Source organism: Atheta coriaria, unplaced genomic scaffold, assembly GCF_025399875.1.
Source record: "Atheta coriaria isolate IRGN ID8LTWV9N9 unplaced genomic scaffold, Caltech_Dcor_3.1 hic_scaffold_3_pilon, whole genome shotgun sequence".
NCBI lineage: Eukaryota > Metazoa > Arthropoda > Insecta > Coleoptera > Staphylinidae > Dalotia > Dalotia coriaria.
In genome coordinates this window covers 2,052,092-2,071,985 of record NW_027045445.1, presented here as the reverse complement: position 1 = coordinate 2,071,985, position 19,894 = coordinate 2,052,092, and the positions used below count along the sequence as shown (strand labels likewise).

General features: G+C 38.1%; 3 protein-coding genes across 3 annotated transcripts in view; 2 read left to right on the top strand and 1 right to left on the bottom strand.

Moving 5' to 3' along the window:
- The window catches only part of Orc5 (origin recognition complex subunit 5), a 38,715-nt gene extending 33,431 nt beyond the window's left edge, over positions 1-5,284 (top strand). Inside the window, exon 2 of the mRNA XM_065299328.1 lies at positions 1,437-5,284. Coding sequence (XP_065155400.1) covers positions 1,488-2,873 — 1,386 coding nt within the window. The 5' untranslated portion in view covers positions 1,437-1,487 and the 3' untranslated portion in view covers positions 2,874-5,284. The remainder of the gene's footprint in view (positions 1-1,436) is intronic.
- LOC135789486 (probable G-protein coupled receptor B0563.6) overlaps positions 1,808-19,894 on the top strand; it is a 42,119-nt gene continuing 24,032 nt past the window's right edge. Inside the window, exon 1 of the mRNA XM_065299333.1 lies at positions 1,808-1,922. Within this exon, the coding sequence (XP_065155405.1) occupies positions 1,912-1,922 (11 nt within the window). The 5' untranslated portion in view covers positions 1,808-1,911. The remainder of the gene's footprint in view (positions 1,923-19,894) is intronic.
- fng (Fringe glycosyltransferase) overlaps positions 8,559-19,894 on the bottom strand; it is a 31,390-nt gene continuing 20,054 nt past the window's right edge. The window contains exons 6-10 of the mRNA XM_065318249.1: positions 16,577-16,662; positions 11,159-11,229; positions 10,846-10,940; positions 9,930-10,012; positions 8,559-9,443 (exon numbers count right to left, since the gene is read on the bottom strand). Coding sequence (XP_065174321.1) covers positions 9,389-9,443; positions 9,930-10,012; positions 10,846-10,940; positions 11,159-11,229; positions 16,577-16,662 — 390 coding nt within the window. The 3' untranslated portion in view covers positions 8,559-9,388. The remainder of the gene's footprint in view (positions 9,444-9,929; positions 10,013-10,845; positions 10,941-11,158; positions 11,230-16,576; positions 16,663-19,894) is intronic.

Here is a 19,894-nt window from a genome sequence, read left to right as displayed (position 1 = left end):
AATGTAAATGGCGAGGAAATATTTATTGTGGAAACTTTTCCACGTCACGGGCGCGTGTTTTTCTCCTCGCACTGGAATTTTTGTAATACATTGATGGATATGTTCGAAGCTGGATACTGAAAAACACATCGAGGTGAGTTCGGAATAAAAACATAAATCGTACAAGGACCTCAATGTTGAACTGCAATGTTTACAGCAAATTGCGCAAACTTGCAGGAATTTTAGTTGTTTGGAGCAACCGCGGTTTTAGAACATGAAATTTATTCTTTGTCTTCAAGATTTGTTTGTCAATCAGGTGTGATTTATACAGTTTTGTTTGTTGTGGGACATGTACTTGTGTTGCTTTGTTCATCTTTGCTTGAGTTTCATATCCATCTACAAGTTGTCTTTCTCAAAGCCTTTACCAAGAATTTCCGCCGATCATACCGGATTCGCTTGGCGTGTATGCAATTAAGTTCCTTAATTAGTATACGAAATACACGCCGCCTGCGACGATTTGCATTAAACACTTCAGCTTCCAGAAACGCTGCAACATTAATGGAATGCAACGTAATTTGCATTTGCTATGCATGTGCACCCAGCACGTCGTGCGCGGATCATACTTTGCATGCGTTGGATTTAAGATAAAGACATCGCTTACTTTGCTTAAAACCTGATAACGTGTAGCCATCAAACTGTTAATGTTTTTATCATACGTATTTTTATCAAAGCCAAAAAGAAAAATATTTATTCATCAATTTCCCGGTACATTCAATATATCCTATGCCCTCATATTTGCTCTATTGTATCATCCCTCCATTTGTTACGGCATTGTGTTGTATCCAATAGCCTGTGGATGTAACTAAACCCTAAGAACAAACACCTAATGTATACTCACGTTCCCCGCACGGATGAAATTCCGATATACATTTCTTTAACGGCCGTCGGCGGCTGATGAAAATGCGAGACGAGAAAGATGAACAAAACTTTATTACCTATCGCTGGATATCGGAAACTACTTTTACAGCAGCTCCATGCTATGGGTTTTTGCAAAAAAGGAATCGGAATTGGAAATTACGTGATTCCGCACAAATCACGTCGACCTGACGAAAACTATACGAATGTACTACATAATGTTCATATGATTTTATTCAACGGGTGTTTCTGAGGTCAATAATCGAGTCACTGTATTTATTTACTGACATTGCATTCGATATTTCTAGTGGTACTACAGTTGAGAAAATATTGACTGTTACTAGAAATTATTTAACGTTATAAATTTGACGCCTTCCGCTACTACCTTTTCCACTTTAGACCGGTGTTACACATTCACGTCAAGCCGGCGCGACATAATTCACCCATAAATAAGTCTTGCCATGTCCTTTTCAAGTCAAGGCAGCTGTGTCTCTTGTTCACGTTACATTTGTGTTTTAAAATATGTCGTTTCGTTATTACAGAATCTCATCAACTCTCAATCTCGTCGGCACCAAGAACCTGGTGGTGTAGCGATGAGCAGAAAGCGGAACAGCGTTAACGCAGCACCAGACATGGATCCGGTGCTGAATGAAGTCATCAAGAATTTCCCAGGCAGGAAGTCGCAAATTGAACAACTTTATAATCACTACGGCGACATCGACGAGTGCTACGTCGACGCGACCTACGTTCATGGTGGGCCCAGCACCGGCAAAACGACGATCGTCGTGACGCTTCTGCGAGCTCTCGGAGTCAAACACGCCGTGGTTAATTTAATTGAGTGCTATACGACGAAAATCCTCTTGGAATCTATCCTCAACCAGCTAGCCGAACACAAAGTGAGCCCCAACCATACCGCACCGTACGCAAAATGTGACAACATGATGGAGTTTGTCAAGAACGTGAAGAAGTACGCTGCAGAGAACGAGGACTTTATGCAGGCCGTCATCGTCTTGGACAATGCCGAAAAGGTACGAGACATGGAATTCAATCTTCTGCCGTGCTTCCAGCGTCTTCGCGAACTTACCGGGTTAAAATTATCGACAATTTTCATTTCCGAACTTGTATATCAGAAATTTTTTGTTAAGTTGACCGCGGGCGAAGTTATAAAAATCCACTTTTCGCAGTATAATAAGGATGAAATTTTAGAAATTCTTGCATTAGACTTTGATGACGCGAAGGAGTTTGTCGCGAATAATTCCAGTACAGTACTACCCATAGACTTAGATTTCTACAAAAACTATCTCAATGTGTTTCTGTCCGTTTTTTATCGTGCGTGTCGGGATTTCTCAGAGCTACGGTATATGGCGCGTATTAATTTTGTTAAATATATTGAACCGGTTATTAAAAACGAGTGCGCTATAACCGATTCGATGGCGTTGTGGCGACATATTGCGCCAACTTTGAAATCTTCTTTGGAGGTGCTCTATCTTCGGTTATCGGCCACAAAAACGAAGGCGGCGACTTTCTCGAAAGAAAATCTCGCCCAGTCACTCGAACTTCCTTACTACGCCAAGTATCTCCTAATCGCCGCGTACTTAGCCAGTTATAATCCGGCCAAAGATGATAAGCGTTTATTCATGAAGTTTCATGGCAAAAAGACGAAGAGTATGAGGGATGTGAAAGCCAAAAGTAAAGTCTCAGAGTGTCTGAACACTCAACTCGGTCCTAAGGCATTTTCATTCGATCGGTTATTGGCCATTTTCTACGCAATTCTTGACGAAAAAATTGGTTTCAACAACAACCTGCTGGTGCAAGTATCCAGCTTGGTAGAGTTGCAACTTTTGTCCGCTTTGTCAGATAATTTTAATTTAGATGGTCAAAAATATAAATGCACCGTGGGGTTTGACTTTGTTCAAACTATTTCAAAAATGGTAGGATTTAATATTCGCAAGTACTTGTCAGATTTCAGTCATATTTAAAAACATGTATTTTTATTTAATAAAGAATAATATCAATATTTGTATTCTTGGTTGTTCGTGAAAAAAGTAAACAAATAAAATATACCGATGAAGTGTTACTTTACAGCCTCCGGGGAGCAAACCGTATGATGATTTTGATGGGGAAATTTATGGGGTATTTTCAGCGCTTGGTTCACGTTTTCTATTTGCGCTGATGGCGAAATTATGTCATTAGGACATTCCGGGAGCTTTCGCCCGCCGATCGATGCCATTGTTCACGGCTCTTCGCCGCCGAATAGACGTGAATTACTGTCAGCTGCCGCCGGCGTGGAGCTTATTCGACGCTACGGTAACCTAAAGAGAGGAGCGCTCTTTCAATATCAAACTGCAAAATATACGCGTGTCACAAAAACTTTTAGGAATTTATGCAAATTACTTAAGTTGACTTGCCACAAATTCAATAAACGGTTCACTTATCAATCTATGCGGGAGGTTAAAGCACGCACAAACAATTTTTGAATATTTTATAGAAGTCAATTTAGCGAAGGTGTAGTAAGTTCTTGATTGAGAATTCAAATCGGAATTATTCTATTGCGCTCGTAGCTGCATGACTGCGTTATTGTGTTCAAAGTAGCTACCGCCGAGAAATTGGTCTGTTTATCTATGACCTTAGTAAACCTAAGAAATTCATCCACTATCATAAGTTTAGATATTGAAGGGTTTACGAATTTCAACTTGAATGGAGTCTGACTGGTGTAAGTAAATTTCCTTTTCTATTTTCCTTGACTTTGTTGATCAATAAAGGCTTGAAACTTTGTAAGCGGTATACATCATTGACCACGGACAAAATTTCAGTTTGCATTACATGAGGTGTTGCTTTGATTTCTTTTTAAACCAGTACTAATCTATATATTTTTATAGACGACATACAGAATTATATTTGTAATTCCACAATAAAAAATAATGTTTTAGTTTTTAACTAAACAATGATTAATTAAATATCTCTAAATACTATTTTTGTTGGGTTGTACTTTTTTAGATAATGCCTTTTTGTTCATTGCAAGACATTTGTAATGTTCCAATGCAATGTCTTTGGTATCAGGCGCTATCTTTTCACAACCTTTCGTAAATGCGTCGATATCTTTTTCAGTATGAAAAAGCATGTTGTATTGACGGACTAGCTCAGTATTTATTGTATAGTTAGATTGCTGAATGAATCCGTGTTCTTTGTAAATGCAGTCGACAAATTTTTTGAAGTTTGTGTCGTTCATATTATCACCGGTAAGTAAAATGTTCAGAAAGAACATGGTGTCCAGATTTGACTCATTTAAACATTTGTTTTGGACTTTTACCGTCTCCTCGAATGTTATAGCAGAGGATAACTATAATCACAAATTCGTGTATTACTTAATAATCTATTAAATAATTAAAATATTAATATTCATACCTGCGGAAGACTGAGAACTAAGATGAGACACAGAGATATTAGTATCATTTTGTTTCTGCTACACCCTTCTTGTGTAAAGAGAAGGCAACAACTAAAACTTAACTAATTTTGTTTATGTTGGCTGGGTTTGTTGGCTTTGTTGAGCAGTTCATTTGTAATCAAAGGCAAAAGGTTATCGTCTTTAGACGTTTTGTGCTTTATTTGTTTTAATTAATCTGTTTCGTAATACTACACACAGGATAGAGTATTAGCAGAAGCATTATTGATATTATTTATTCGGCCGAAAAACAGGATTTTTTTTAAATTGATTCCCATCAACAGGTATGGCAAACTTTTCTTTAAAATTTCTTTAATATTATCATAAATAACTTTTGTGATTAGCGAAGTAATGAGCTACAAAACTTGCATTTTTGGGTTGGCGGAATTTTGGCAGATATCAAAATATTGGCAGTCGCGTTGATGTTTTTAACTTACGAACATAGATTGTTGTCTCTCCAACTGTGGGTCGTTCTTGTTTAGTCCGGCTTAGTTGTTCGTGCATCGTAGTGTGGTGCACGTGTTTTGTTCATTAATCAAACTTTGTGACAATTGTTTGCGTTACTAAAGATTTTAATTCTGTAATTGAACTAGAATGTGACGACTTTTAGCAATAACAGACCAGTGTGGTGGTACGTCCTAGAGTACGTGGTGGCCGTGGCTGCTGTATATATCTGCGTTTCCGTTAGCAATCAGTTATCATTTTGCACATAAGAATAACTTGGATTTATAATTAATTCCGACAACTTTAATGCACAGAGCAAAAGTTTGTGAGTGCTCGAATGGAGTATGCAATATCTATAGTGTTTAAATTAAGTGTTGGTGATATTTTGGTTTGGTATATTTTAAGGCAAGTTTTTACTACTCCCGAATTTACAAACTGTCGATTTTTATTAAAAAAATGTATCTATTATTATTGTTGTCAATAAAACACAATGTAAAGTTATAATCTCATGCATATTTCTTTGTGGTATCCTCTTTGTTGTTTTCAGTATTGACGTTTTAAGCCATATTGCGTATAGATCTTATGCGCGTGGAGCGAGTGCAACATAGTTGTGTTATGTTGTTGTTTTCATAAAGTTGAATAATATAAAAACATAAATAGAAGAATCAAATATAAATGGTATAAACACTCGGTGGTCGAGTGGAGACGTGCACCTGCTGGCATGCTAGCAGGCACGGATCGAATCTCAGGTATAGAAGGCATTTTTCTCAAATATAAAAATATCAGGTGTAATTTGGGTTGCATATATGAATTGCAATGAAATATAAGAGAAATTGAAATACAAGTGAAGGCAATAAGAAAATTAAGAAAGTAAGTGGAGAAATAGGAGAAGTAGAAGGAGGAATAGCAGAGAAGAGTAAGAGTAGAAGACAGAAGGAAGAGAACAGAGTAGAGAAGAGGAGGAGATAGAAGAAAGAGCAACAACAGATCAGATTTTTAAATTTTTTGGCCCGTGTCGTTATAAGACAGTCACAGGTCGATCTCCCAGAGCGCCTCCGGCGCTCTGGTCGATCGCCCACTACCTCGATCCGTCCATTGCTCCCGGCCCATCCTACAGCTACGATGTCTCTGCGCTTCATCCCCGAAATTATCAGGCATATCAACAATTTTTATGGTGGGGGATCACCCCCAGAGAGAGGGAACTCCTTATAAGGACAATCCTTATAAGGTTTTGTAAAAATATTTCTAAGTTTTAAGAGGTGACACTTAAAAATATTCTTACAAGTTCTGACCTGTAGCTGAAATGAAAGAAGGAGCACACAAATCACACAGGATACCTTAACAATTTTTCAGTGGGTATCATCCCCTGAGAGAGGGAACTCTCGGCGAGACCTGTACCTGAAATGATAGATAGGGGTACATGCAAACCATAAGTCAAAATTCTTAACATTTCTTTATTAACAAATACAATTCGATACAATACAAGTTTAGATTTTTGATGGGAATTTTAGGGCACTTCCGGAAAGATTGGAAGGTTGAAGGGAATGCATCTTGTAGACGAACTCTCTAACTCTATTTGGGGGTATAAAAACTCTAGGAAAGTCAATTAGTTCACTAGATACAGGGTGTTTTCTACCCCATGTTTTCAAATTTTGCTAAAATTGCTTATTTTTGAAGGGCATTTTAGTACACTTCCGGAAAGACTGGAAGGTTGGAGGGTATGTATCGTGTAGACGAACTCTTTAACTTTATTTTGACATGGAGAAACTCTAAGAAAGTCAATTAGTTTACTAGATACAGGGCGTTTTCCACACCATATTTTCAAATTTTCCTAAGATTGTTAATTTTTTAAGAGCATTCTCCCGCCATCAAGTTGAAACAAGTTTTAAGTCCTACATAACTGCACGCACACGGACAAGTAAAATATTATAATCAGAATCAGAGAGGGTGAGTATTAATAGTAAGCAAAACGTAAACAGAGTACTGCACACTTGTATTGATTTGCAATGATTTTAATAAAGTATCGTTTTCGGAACGATAACTTATGAGGGTATAGCGTACTCGTACAGTACATTGTTTACTTTTTGCTTACTATTACTAGGAAATGGCATTTAAATTAAGGAAAACTAGTATACAGGGTGTCACCAAATGAAAATTCATGAAAGAAAACATTTGATTTCGACCGTTTTTGATACACAGGGCACTACAAAAACAAATATACAAGGTATTATAAAAGTTAAATTACTTCATCATAAAAGAAAATACTAAGTTCAAGAACACATTCGCAAATAACAAATTACTTTGATTCTTGATGGGATACTAACGAAAACGAATATACAGGTTATTACAAAAGAGATATTATTATATTTATACCTAAAGAAAATTCAACGTTCAACAAGAAACACCACCGTTAACAACAAGATTATTCAAGATTACATTCGAAAGTAAAGAGAAGTAGGTAAGTAAAATTCGATTCTTGATTAAGCGATCACACAACAAAAATACAACATTTTGTATTAAACAATAAACCGCTAGAAAAAAACTATTTGAAGTAATAGATAAAAAAATGAATTTTACTGCAATATTCAAATTTTTATTGCGATGCGTTCTCCACATACGCCACAAAAAAGACAAAATATGCCGACCAACGGTAGTACGAGTGTATCATTCACACATGTGGAAGTAAATTTAAGTCGCATCTCGTAAATATTTTTTGCACAATAATTAATTGTTAAATTAGTAAAACACATCAACACGACTGAAGAATTATGAAGTAAACACGCAGCCGACAGGACACGTAAATTAAAGATAAAAATATAATTATGAAGTTATAATGTTTACATACCTATTATTGTTACTGGTAACCAAAAAAAAAAAACTGAAACAGAAGTGTGTTAGAACTTGCACCACGCGGCACACTAGTCAAGTGTTTTCCGTCGTATAATGAATTTGCATTACAAGTGCTATTTTGACCGACAATATTCGGGAGAAATCCTGCCGAGAGCAGATGTTAAAACATATACTTACAATTATCAGTAGAATACATTCTTCTAGTTCCAATTCTGAGCATCGAAATAATCCAATAGCCGACGGACTAGTAACGCACAGGTTAAAACACTAGTGTTTCATTATCATTTCATGTGCAAATCATTGTTAGCAGAGCACTACACTACAGAGCACTATTGTTCTTAGGTGCCGATATTTAACCTGATTTTTATCAATTACAAGTAAAGCAATTAATTTAATAAAACTTAAGGAAAACACAATGTTGATCTACGCACAGATTGAAGCAGACTGAGACGTTCAAACGCTCGTCGCGCGATAGCACCATTGCCCTCGTTCAACCCGATAAAAAAGTTGTTTATACAAATATCCCGATAAGCGTGTCGAGTTGAAATTCAAAGTTAAGCATCTAAATAAAATGCAATATAATGTTGCAGATCAGTGATGCTCTCAATTCCCAATTTATAAGGTACTTTCAAGGATTTTCTTAGCCCTAAAACTTTTCGTCAACACGGCTCAAGCCGTGGTAGTTAGAGTCAGTTAGTTTGCATAGCCATAGCAAATGGGGTTGGCGGTTTGAGCGGTCCGGAGTGTTTTGAACATGATAACCGCAAAATCGTAATAGGATGCTGAATTTCGGCATGCAAAACTTAATACGAAGATGCAAAGCAAGCGATTAGACAAGCTAATGCTCAATTTTCGCTCGTTAACTACAATTAAAATAAATTGTTTGCAATTTTGCAATGAAAATACATAATAAAATAAAACAAGTGTATAAAAACAATACTTTATATATATTTAAAACAAATACATTTGCTCGTAATAGTTATTATTTATTCCAGCGTTTCGTTTTAATGAAAAACAAATACTACACATAGTTGAGCCATTGTTACATATCTTTTTATACGGATTGATCAAATCAATATATACATATATTTACTTGTGCATTACCATTTTGCAGTATGATTCTTAAAATAATAATTAAACTAAACTGAATATTTTTATATAATTCCAGACAATAAATTAATGATGTGTTGTATTCTTGGTTGTGTATATTGTTATTTGGTTTATTGTGCCATGTAATTTAAATAATGTACATAAAACCGTGAAACCAATATACCAAATAAAAACGTAATTCTAAAATTAGTTCTATTACAAACCATGATAATTTACAGACTAGTGCAGTGATTTGTGCTTTAGAATTACATCTGAGAATGTCTTAATATTTACATCACATTTTCTTATTGTCTATATATATTGATTCAAATAATTTCTCAAATATATTTGAAATCTTTGTCTATTTTAGACAATCGATTTCATTATTACAATGATTCGTTTCATTTGATGGATATAATATATATATACATGTTTATGTTTATAAAATTGATCACAGATTGTTTTGTTTATACAATTTCTTGTTACGCATATATATATTCTTCACTTCTTCCAGGCACAGTGTCATTTTATTATCTTCTTCGTATCCTGTTCTCGGCAAGAATGTTTATATTACACATTGCATTCACGTTACGTTCACATTAAAGCTGTTTCGAATTGCCATAAATATTTTCTTTATCCTAGGTCGAACGGCGCCTATAAATCCTCGCCTCATCTCGGGCAGAAATGAAAGTGCGGGAAGAGGTAGCAGTGCAATGACAAAAATCTGCAAACAAAAGAAAAAACAATTTTAATACTAGAGAAACACAAGAATTTTATACAAGATGCTTAATTTATATACAATTATATTGAAAGTGCACGTGTGCAGCAATTGCGGTACGCTTAAACAATAGACCCGCCGAAGGAGGAATGCAGGTGCGTTGTTATTGTCGTGCAATTAAAAGAATTTCGAAAAATAAAAGCAACAATTTTAAACGCAACTGCCGGCGCACCGCTTTGAATGTAATGCCACAAAACTTATATCGACCACATGCCTCAAATATTTTCGTATAACAAACGGAGTGCAGAAGTGAATCACAAAAGACTATAAAATCTGCACACATACCAAAACATATCACAAAATATTCGTTCTGATGCTTCTAATTACGCGATCAACAATACTGGCCACTCATCGATTTTCAATCATGAACACAAAATGGATAAAAACAATTAAAAAGCTATAACTGTTTGTATCAGACGCCAGAACACTCACCGATTAGTATCATATTTGGTATCGAAGCCATCGATCTTTACGACGTTCCACTCCTCCTTGTTCTTCGAGTAACTGAAGGAAATCTGTAATTAAAACAAAAATTTTAATTATAATTAAAGTATGTACGCTGTATACAAAAGGAGCGCAGCTAGAAATGCGAAGCATATTGTAAATAAACGCGAGTTCCTTTTATGTCATTAAAATGCACACAAATTAATTTAAAACAAGCGACATAATAAAAAGAATGATAAAAATGGTTGGGTAACCGTGTTGACACTAGCTGAGAACGTGCGAATTCATCTTTTGTTATTGCGTAATTAAAATGAAAATAAAAGAGAACGAAAATTTTAAAAGTGGACGAAAATTATTCTCTGTGCCAAGTGAGAGTTTATTGTGCAATTTGTTGAATTCGCATTTTTAAAGAATACATTAATGCATGACCTGTGGCGAATACATTGCGTCGCCACAATTATACCATGCCGAGGGGATGATGATAGCGTGCGCGCCTCGAATTTATGGTTTATTGTTGTTCGGCCAATTAACGCATCCGCCACATAGGGCGCGCCGCGCCCGCGTTGCGGTTTGCAATTTGCACATGAGCTCCTTTTTCGATACCGCAAATACGAATATGGCGCACTGTTAGCAAGTTAATCATAGCATTCGAGCGCATAACGTACCGTTAAAGAAGCGTGCTGCATGTTTAACGATATTCAAAGTTCGCGCGCGACCACTCACCGGGAACAAACCGTAAAAACAACCACGGGGCGCCATCAAAGCACGCCAAGTCATTTAAATTGTTAATACTATGCCTTGTCCGCTTCAGAATATATATTAATGTAAAATGGAAGCGTCTACGTTAATTAATGTTCAGTTAGCTAGTTAGCTGATTTAAAATTAGAAGCGTTCTATTATTTACCTGATCCTCAAGAATGTCACGTCGAATAAACTTCATCGGTTCCAAGTGGGAATGGAATTGGTCGACAACTGTCAGAGGTTTCTTCAGAAGATGTTCTGCAAACCGAATGAGAAATTGTTTTAGGCGATTGTTGCGATGTTGGAAGGCGTGGGTGCACAACGACACAATGCTAATAAATGCTGTTAAACAGTGTAATTGACGTTTCCTCAATTACGAGCACTTGATGGTGCTCGGTTACGCGCGACTTGCGCGGTCTGTCAGAGTGTAATGATCCCGTAAATTGTTAAGTAAACGACTCTTTTTTAATGCTTACCTATTATGTAGCCCATTGTGACATCGTCCGGCAGGCGAATTTTCTCTCCGATGCTGATAAATTTCCCACCACTGCAAACAAACATGATTCAAACTTTACTAAGCCTCATAATAACAAATATATTCAACTCAAACAAGAATTCTAATGACTTGCTTTTTGATGTTAATTATCGCCGACGAAGAAAGAAAAAAGTTCATTAGCGGCATTAGTTTATCGTTAATCCGGGCGTCGCGTTTCTGTTGCAAGATCTAGATCTGAATACCACAAAAATCAATTTGGTACCGATATTTCAGCCTCCATTTGACACACAACTAACAATTAAAAAGCGTTAGGAGCGCATTACGTTTGTATCGTTTCGAAATGCGGCTCATGCGTCGAAAACCCAAAATTAATGAACTCATTTACATATTAACGACTCATTAGCATTTTATTCCGACGCAGAATCATATTATTAAGAGTAAACGAACGCCGGCGTACATTCGACGACGATTACGACTTGTCTTGAAACTGCCGCGCAACTTATTCTTATGCTACGAGTATAATAAACGAGCAGAAATCGTAGGATGCGCGGAGAATCTTCACCAATGGCCACACGATTGGATTGTCATGAATGAATTCTAAAAACTTTAAGTGCGCACAATAAAAAATAAATAAAGTAAAAAAACACAACTTGACACGGCTGCAACCGCCTGTAGAACACTTAGTGGTACGCTGGATAATTGGGAAATGCAAATGCAAGAGGAAATGTATCCGATTTTAATTCGTAATAGTAAGAAATGGCATGGAATACAAATAAAAGTCGTTAATGGGATATTAAGTGCTGTTATTAATAGCAAATTTCTCGTGTAGTTCTTATAATCGCACCACGCTCGAGATTGTAATTGCGACTGAGCAGAAAACGAGCCGCACAAAGCTCGACGATAACGTCGATGTGCAGTAGCTTTAATTGCATAAGAGCGCACGCAATTATGAAAATAGTTTACAACTTGATTATTCCCGGTTATTCCTACTGTGATTCCGCTTCTTTGAATTAAAACAAACCGCCTTTCATGATAATTGATGGAGCGCTATTAAAATCTGTTGACAAGTTATAATTGGATTCTAAAGACTCTATACGAAGTAGTTATTTCGTAAAAGAGAGTTACATTGTTGTTTTCAATTGAAAAAAGTGTATGTTTTTCATCTAATCTTATTTTCTTGCGCTTCATTCGGTAGTAGTACATTTATAATTCACTATAATTTTTTATTTCGGATTCTTTTTTGCCCCGGGGGCTTCGCACCCGGGCATTATCTTGACTACGACTATGACCGGCGTTACAATTTTATTCCTGTAGTCTAGTTGGAAGTTAGTTGCCTTGGGATGCGTCCATCTGCCACCTGCCATCTCGACGCAAGCCATGCGTGTGCCTCTCGGCCAGGTTAACAACGCGTGCTTAGAGACCTTTTTTTCACCACCGTTTTTATACGCACACACATAGCACGTCTATCAAAAAATATGATGTGCGCGGGTGACGCGGGCTGAAATCGGTAAAAGTCGAAGGATGAAAGAGTGAATCAGCCCTGCATCTCGCAAGTCCACCACTCAGTCTTCTTCTCGTGTCAGATCCAATTTGGTTTAAGAATGTTTAATAATCATTCACGCACGCCACGCGATTGTTGGCTTGATAGCGCTTCAGCACGGGTTCTCTAGACTTTTTGTACAACTAGATAGATAGGTGCAGATATGTGGATGTGTAGATGAATACGACGAAGTAAGAAAAAAAAACTTGTTCGTTAATTAGGTCTACATTGTGTTGAGGTTGATTGGAAAACACCGAGGCGTTTCGTACAACGTGTCGTAACGTTACGTTGAGTTTCGTAGCTTCATAATAAAAGGCATTACAAAAAAATTAATATATTAATTTGTCAGCAAGCGAAAGTCTAAGGAACGAAAAGGTCAAGTAATTAACGTTTGAATGAGACGTTGCAGAATACTCTGTAAATTAATTTAATTAAAAATTTAAAAAAAAACGTAATTATTATTTTGATATCATAATTAAAATCCGAAAGTAAATCTTGTATGATACTAATAATAAATCAAATTTAATGCTGCATAAATTTTAAACGCGATTGTTTGTTGATTCAAAATTGTTTATCGGGATATTGATTAAACCTGTTGTTCTCGCATCGAAATTCCAATAAAATTACGGAATGCGAGCATGTGTAACCCGTTCATTAGCGCCGCTACCATTATTGAACGCTGATTCGCAGTCGTATTTTCAATTAAAACGAAAATACGACACGCCGACCGCGAAAAGCAGTTCGGCATTTATTGACCGAGGTCAGCAGGGAATATTTGTGCCGGTCCGAATTTGGTGCGCGAGCCACCTGAAACGCATTCGGTCTCTAATTGACAGCTGATTAGATGCAACCCCGAAAGCCATTAATTTTCTCCTCGTCTTAGCCCAGACGTGTTCCGTCTTGTGGCGAACAATGCCGGGAACACAACACGTTTATGGCGATTGTCGACGATAGTGTGCGCGCCCCGCACCGATTTCGACTGATGCCAACGACGAAAAAATCTAAAAAATGTCCCTATGTCCCCACTGATAAAAATTAACGAGTCGGGCGACGATCATAAAAGCAGGTACGAACGATCTGTGCGCGCCCCAACGACATGAGACACAAGACGCTTCGGAATCCAATTAGTGGACTTTGTTTTAAATAAACTTTTAATAGTTCGCGCTCGCTCCAAACCGCTTGTCGTGATTTCCACCCGAGCTGGCGATGTGGCGACACGACACGCATCTTGCATCTGCCGTTTAGCATTCTATATATCGGCCTTTAATTGCGACCATCGAGAGGACTTGCCATAAAACCCGCAACGAATATAATTAACCAAATGGAATTAAAAACTTAATAAGTTCATAGCGGAATTCGTATTTGGTCGACTTTGGTGGAGATTAACTATAATTATATTCGAGATTATAATATTGCGCTAGATTTTTAATTTTATTAGAAGACGTAGACACATCCGGAGGAATAATTATTGACTAAAATATATACAATTTTTTACTCTGCTAATTAACGGAATACTTTTTAATCTCTTAATTTAAAATGTTTATTGCAAAGAATGGAACTGGATCACACAAAATGACATGTGAAATATCTATTAACGTCAACTTATTCAGCAGGTTGTTAATGTTGCTTTAATGACTTTGAAGAATTCGATTCGTATCAGGATTGAAATTTAATTAATAAATTTCTTGAAATCTAATTTTGTCTCTGCCCGCTTCGAATATACCGAGTGAATGTAATAATTATTTTGTTATTTTAATTCTTTTACCTATAAAAATCAGTTTTAAAAAAATAAATGGTTCAAGTTTAGCTTGCTATACCTGCCTAGGGTGTTCTACTAAATTATGCGAGCTTTAATAAGCATGAATATTAATTAATTACGGCAATGTGCGTGGTGTGGGCATATGAAGCCTACACATCCTCCTCATATGCTCGCATATGGGTAGAAGAAGTAGTACAACTCACAGGCGACGTTTTTGCTCGGTTTACACGCATATGCTTAATTTTGTTGTGTCGGAGGTTTCATGAGTGAACGCCGGCGTCAGCACGAGTTCCTCGCTCCTAAATACAATGTTAGGTGTACATCAGGACGGTTTCCACCTTTGCTACCTTCCATTTCTGTTTATCGAAGTATGTGTGTACATACTTTAATAGGAAACATAAACGCCCAGTCATTAACATGCTCCGCAAAGGTTTCGCCGTGAATTAATCGTTTTCATTTATTACCGCGCATATAATCCGCGAACGTATTTCATTAACAGAATGCGCATAAATGTCAGGCGAAAGCTTGTAAATTGATTTCAATAGAGCCTGCACCCGCGAATTTGCAATTGAGCTGAAAGAATATAATCAAGATGAAAAATGTCACATCAAACTCCAATTATAATTAAAATACGCTCGTGCTCGAGCAAAGAGAAAATAGACGTAAATAATTGCGAGACTTTGCGTTTGGCAAATTGAGTTTCGAGATTAAGAGAAAAATGATTATTATCTATAATTGCATCGTTGAATCAGACTCGGCGAACGTGTTTATCATAAAAACAAGAACACAACTTGAGTTTCTCTTCAACCGCGTTTCATATTGCGATTGATATCGAGCGAGTAAAATCTATTGCACTGGTTGTACTAGGATTGACCAATAACTTGTAATTAGCGTATTGTGCGCGTTCATTGCGTTTCAATTACAGGCAATGCGGCAAGCCGATTGCATTATTTATTTGTGTTTTCCATTCATTATGGTTTTGATGTGGTCTATTTCTCAATTATATGCGCGGCTACACCTATCTGAAGGAAATTATTAGTGAATTGCAGCGGCAAAAATAGGTAAGTCGGAATATAAATTATCATAATTTATTACCGGCGTTCTGGCAACAATGTGCCGTATGAAATAATACAAAATCGGCGCGCATGTCCTGCGGATTCGCTACGTTCCTTGACATTTTGTAGTGCAACATATTTTTATCGCTAATCTCGGCATCTCTTTTCATAAGCGAAGCATTCGTAATAAAATCAAATGAAATAATGCAAACGAACGTAAAAGAGGCGTAGAATTCCGGACTAGCAACAATAAAGTTCAATGTGTATTTATATACCTACATAATAAGCAATAAATTTCTTATGTGATTACTCAAAGTTTATGTAGTAATATCGCTTTGTCTTTGTCTAAATGATCAACTAATTGGATCAATGTGTGTACGAAATTCTTGCGTGTTCATTAGTCGAAGGAACAATGCAGTCCTTGGGCAATCCGCCTAACAACAAGCGACGATTCTTTTGATCATCGCGTCTTTACATGTCGCGTCGTTACCGCAAATTTGCTCGCCTTCCCCCATAGTTCGGCGCATCATCCGGAGGATAATAGTTGGGATGTTAAATTAAAAGCGTGGCGGCGTTCGGTATTCGGTAATGAGGATCCGCGCCGAAAAAGCGCTTTTTGGATCGCGTCGCTAACGATCGCATCCCCTTGACTTCAACAGCCTCTTTGCGAGCGATGCCGCGATATCGGCCGCTTTGTGACATCGATCGAAATTTGGTTTTTATCCACCGGTCGATTACGATCACGAGATTGGGTGGAATTTTAACAGGCTCATTGGAAACAAGGAGCAAAATAAAAATAAAAAAACCAAACCGCCAAAGTAAAATAATACACGGAATTTTGTAGAATGTGATGAAAAAACTGGTGAAGAAGATGATTCGTTATTGGCGATCGTTATATTTGTTATGTTATGCGTTAATTGGAACGTGAAACGAAACAAAACACAATGCGGCGGTGGGCGATATATTTTCGGGCGGAAAGCCGCGCTTTTCGGAAGAGCAAACGTGTAAGTGGCGTATGTTAACATAGTAGAATATTTTGCATACCTGGCAACCGGCATCATTTTTAATGCCAACGCTCGACTCAAGCAGAATCCGGCGCCTCCTGTGGCGAACCAAAACTTCACCTTTTGCTGCAACAAATAAGTACACAATGATTAAATACCGTGGGCGATGCGCACAACGAGATAAATGCTCAATTAGGACTTCGCACGAATCACAGCCATGAGTAAAAAGGACCTTCATTAAAAACTAATATCTCTCTACGGGCATCATCATTCCTTGCAAATGTGCTGAGTATTAATATTCATATATTTTAAACTTTTAATAAACCTCCCAACAAAAACTTCTAACACTAAAAAAATGGATCTAGAATTAATCGATGCTTTTTATACGTCGAGATAAAACTATTACTTTGTCGCCGAGGCTGGTAAGCACACTATAAAAAAGACATTACAATAAAAAGTGAGATAAAGCGTCGACTTTATGAACATCATGAATATGTATTAATTTCGTCGTGCCGGAATATATTTCCTTGCTTCTTCTTGGCGATGATAATAATTGAGACATTTAGAAAAAGCTCTCTGAAAACCGGGCTTCACTTTTTTTAATCGCCTTTCGCCGTTTTGTTCTTGCGACGCAAAGACAACGATAGCCTGTCTCGAAATTATTCGATTTCAATTTGAGCGGCGGCTAATTTATTTAATAATAACTTAACCGTGCGCGAAGCTTTAACTGCTCGGGACCGGTCGAAAAAACAGCTACACGAAGCGGATGGGTCGTCGCTGAAGCGCGCTTTAGTCCGCTTAATGTCAACCCCTCCGTTTTACCTTTTGTACGTACAAAAGAAGTTAACTTCATGTATAATTCATTGCATTAGTCCGGGGTCGCGTCTAATTAAAACGGAAATACTGTTGGAACAGATTTGAGCGTGATGGCAATGCGAATTTTGGAGCGTGTCAGAGACGCACCAGATGAGAAAAATTAATACGTATAAAACAAGCTGAAGCAGGAAGGACATAAATTAAGACACTTTACGACCTGCACTAAGTACGCATTAAAAATGCAAGCGTTTAGGACACATTTAAGCGGACCTAAACATCATACTCCATTGTTAATTACATTTGCCATGATTGCGTTTTGTTTTGATGCGATGATTCAATCATGCGAGTTTTCTTGCGCATCGAAGCGCAAAGCAAAAAAAGGCTCGCGTGCCGTTTATAACTAACTCGAGCAGCTATAGAAAATCTCAATCGATAAACCGTTTATGAGTTAATCCTTAACCTTCGCAACTGCTGTCGATGATACTAAACAAAAGCAAAACATTACAAAAATTACGAAACCTGTGCGAGCTCGTGCGCCAACTTGCTCATAAATAATAACAGCTTCCATCTGGTGAATCTACTAGGTGTTAGTTGTAAGTTGTACAAGTCTGGCTAGCTCGTTAGCTGATGATGAAAAAAAAATATGCGCATTTGAGGCACCAGCCGCCCGTGGGCTGAAATAAACCGCGCACTTCCTAATTGCCCGCTCGCGACCCGGGTCGCGCGATGCGTTACCTCGGGCGCAACGACGAGGAAATTTAATTTGCAACCATAATTGTAAATAACTTATTCAAATACACACGCATGTGGTGGCTGCCGCGAGGTGAATTGCTGGCTGGCGTCGCGAGCTCTCGTTTATTGCGGTGCGCTTTTCCAAGCCACGCAAATACCCGCCGGCCTCGAGGTGGAATTCTTCCTTATCAGGCCTTACAGCTTTCTTCCTAGTCTACTCTGGATACATACAATACACATGCGCACGGCTTACAGCGTACACCGAACACCGCGAGCATTATAATGGCATTTTAATTTTTACCAGCGCACAAAATGAGTACTCGAGCAGTTTCTATTAAAGTTTAGCGCATAAGGACGCCGGTCGGGTATTAAAATTGACAAATAGACGATCGCCTTTTAGGTTTGCAACTAATTTCCAGCAACAAGTGGTTTTGAAATCGTTTTCAATTAGTTTACATGAAAAATTATCCACAACTTCTTTGAGAGTATTTTAATGTAGCATTTTTTTTTTCACCGGAGATTGCTGTTTTTGTTCCGTTCGTTCTTTGCGTGATTGTTTGAACAAGTTGCATAATGCAGTTTACTTGTAACTTGTTACTGTTTGCCCTCCACACACTGTTGTGCGCGGTGTTTGTCAACGACGTGTGTCGCTCGAGTATTCTTCAGCCGAGAAACGCTTTTCCTTCGGCGTGCATTCGACATGCACTTCTTCTCCGCATTTCTAATAGCCCCCACATACGATCACTCCAACAAGTAGGCAACACACATCACTTTTTAAAGCTTTTTTGATCATGTGTGGGAGCTATTAGACGCATGCACGCAACTCGTGCGACTCGATGAAATATTAATGCAGGAAATGGATTCGCCACTTTTGCACGTAGAAACTGCCGATGTCATCCAGGCATAGGTGGCATTGACTGAAATAAAACATCCAGCACATTTCGTATGAATTCAGACCACATAGGTGTGTACCGTTGGACGCTCCGCGGAAAGACTAAGATCCGTGCGGACTAGTACATGTTTTCATACACGTTCATAAATCTGAATAATAATCACCGGCATTGGAAGCTGCGCGCTGATGCTGGCGTTTGAACACGGACAGATCATGAGGCGTGTAAGAAATATGCGGTGCGAGCGTGTGCCGTGTGCTCCGTTTCAATAAAGAACAACATTTAATACCGACTGTTTGCATGATTGCAATAAACACTTCAGAGCGGCACACGGGCCACACGACAACATCAGGAACGGGCAGTTTGTTGTGGAAAGGTCGTGACTTGATCGCCTTTCTAATTTCTGCGCACATACTCTACGAGCCTGCTGTGCTATTGATAAGCTCACCGAGATGGACACATATAGCGTGCTGCTCACAAGGCGTGGCATCTACTACTTGCGTATTTTTCTCAATTTTATTCTTGCATTTCATTTCGAATCTATGCGCGTACCTACATTGTAAGCATAGCAGAGACTCGGAAGATATTCTCTCGGACCCACCTTGTGGTCTGGTTACGGGTCATTTCGCCCGTCGGCTTTGGACGCACAGCGCGCCGAGCGCGAGTTACACACCGGCGTTTCGAAAATGACAGGATTTATGAGCGCCGGCCGTCTTGTAACGCTAGCTGCGGGTGGTTGCTATCAGATAAGGAACTGGAGAAAACAGAAGACGACTGGTAAAAACCGCGCGGTATTCATATTTCGATATGAATGCAACTGCAGAGGAGCGACGCTGATTAAAGAGGAAGCCGAGCCTCGCTGCGTTTGTTTTTTTTTATTCGAAAGCATGCCTTTTGTTGTCAAATTGAGTGGAACGGTA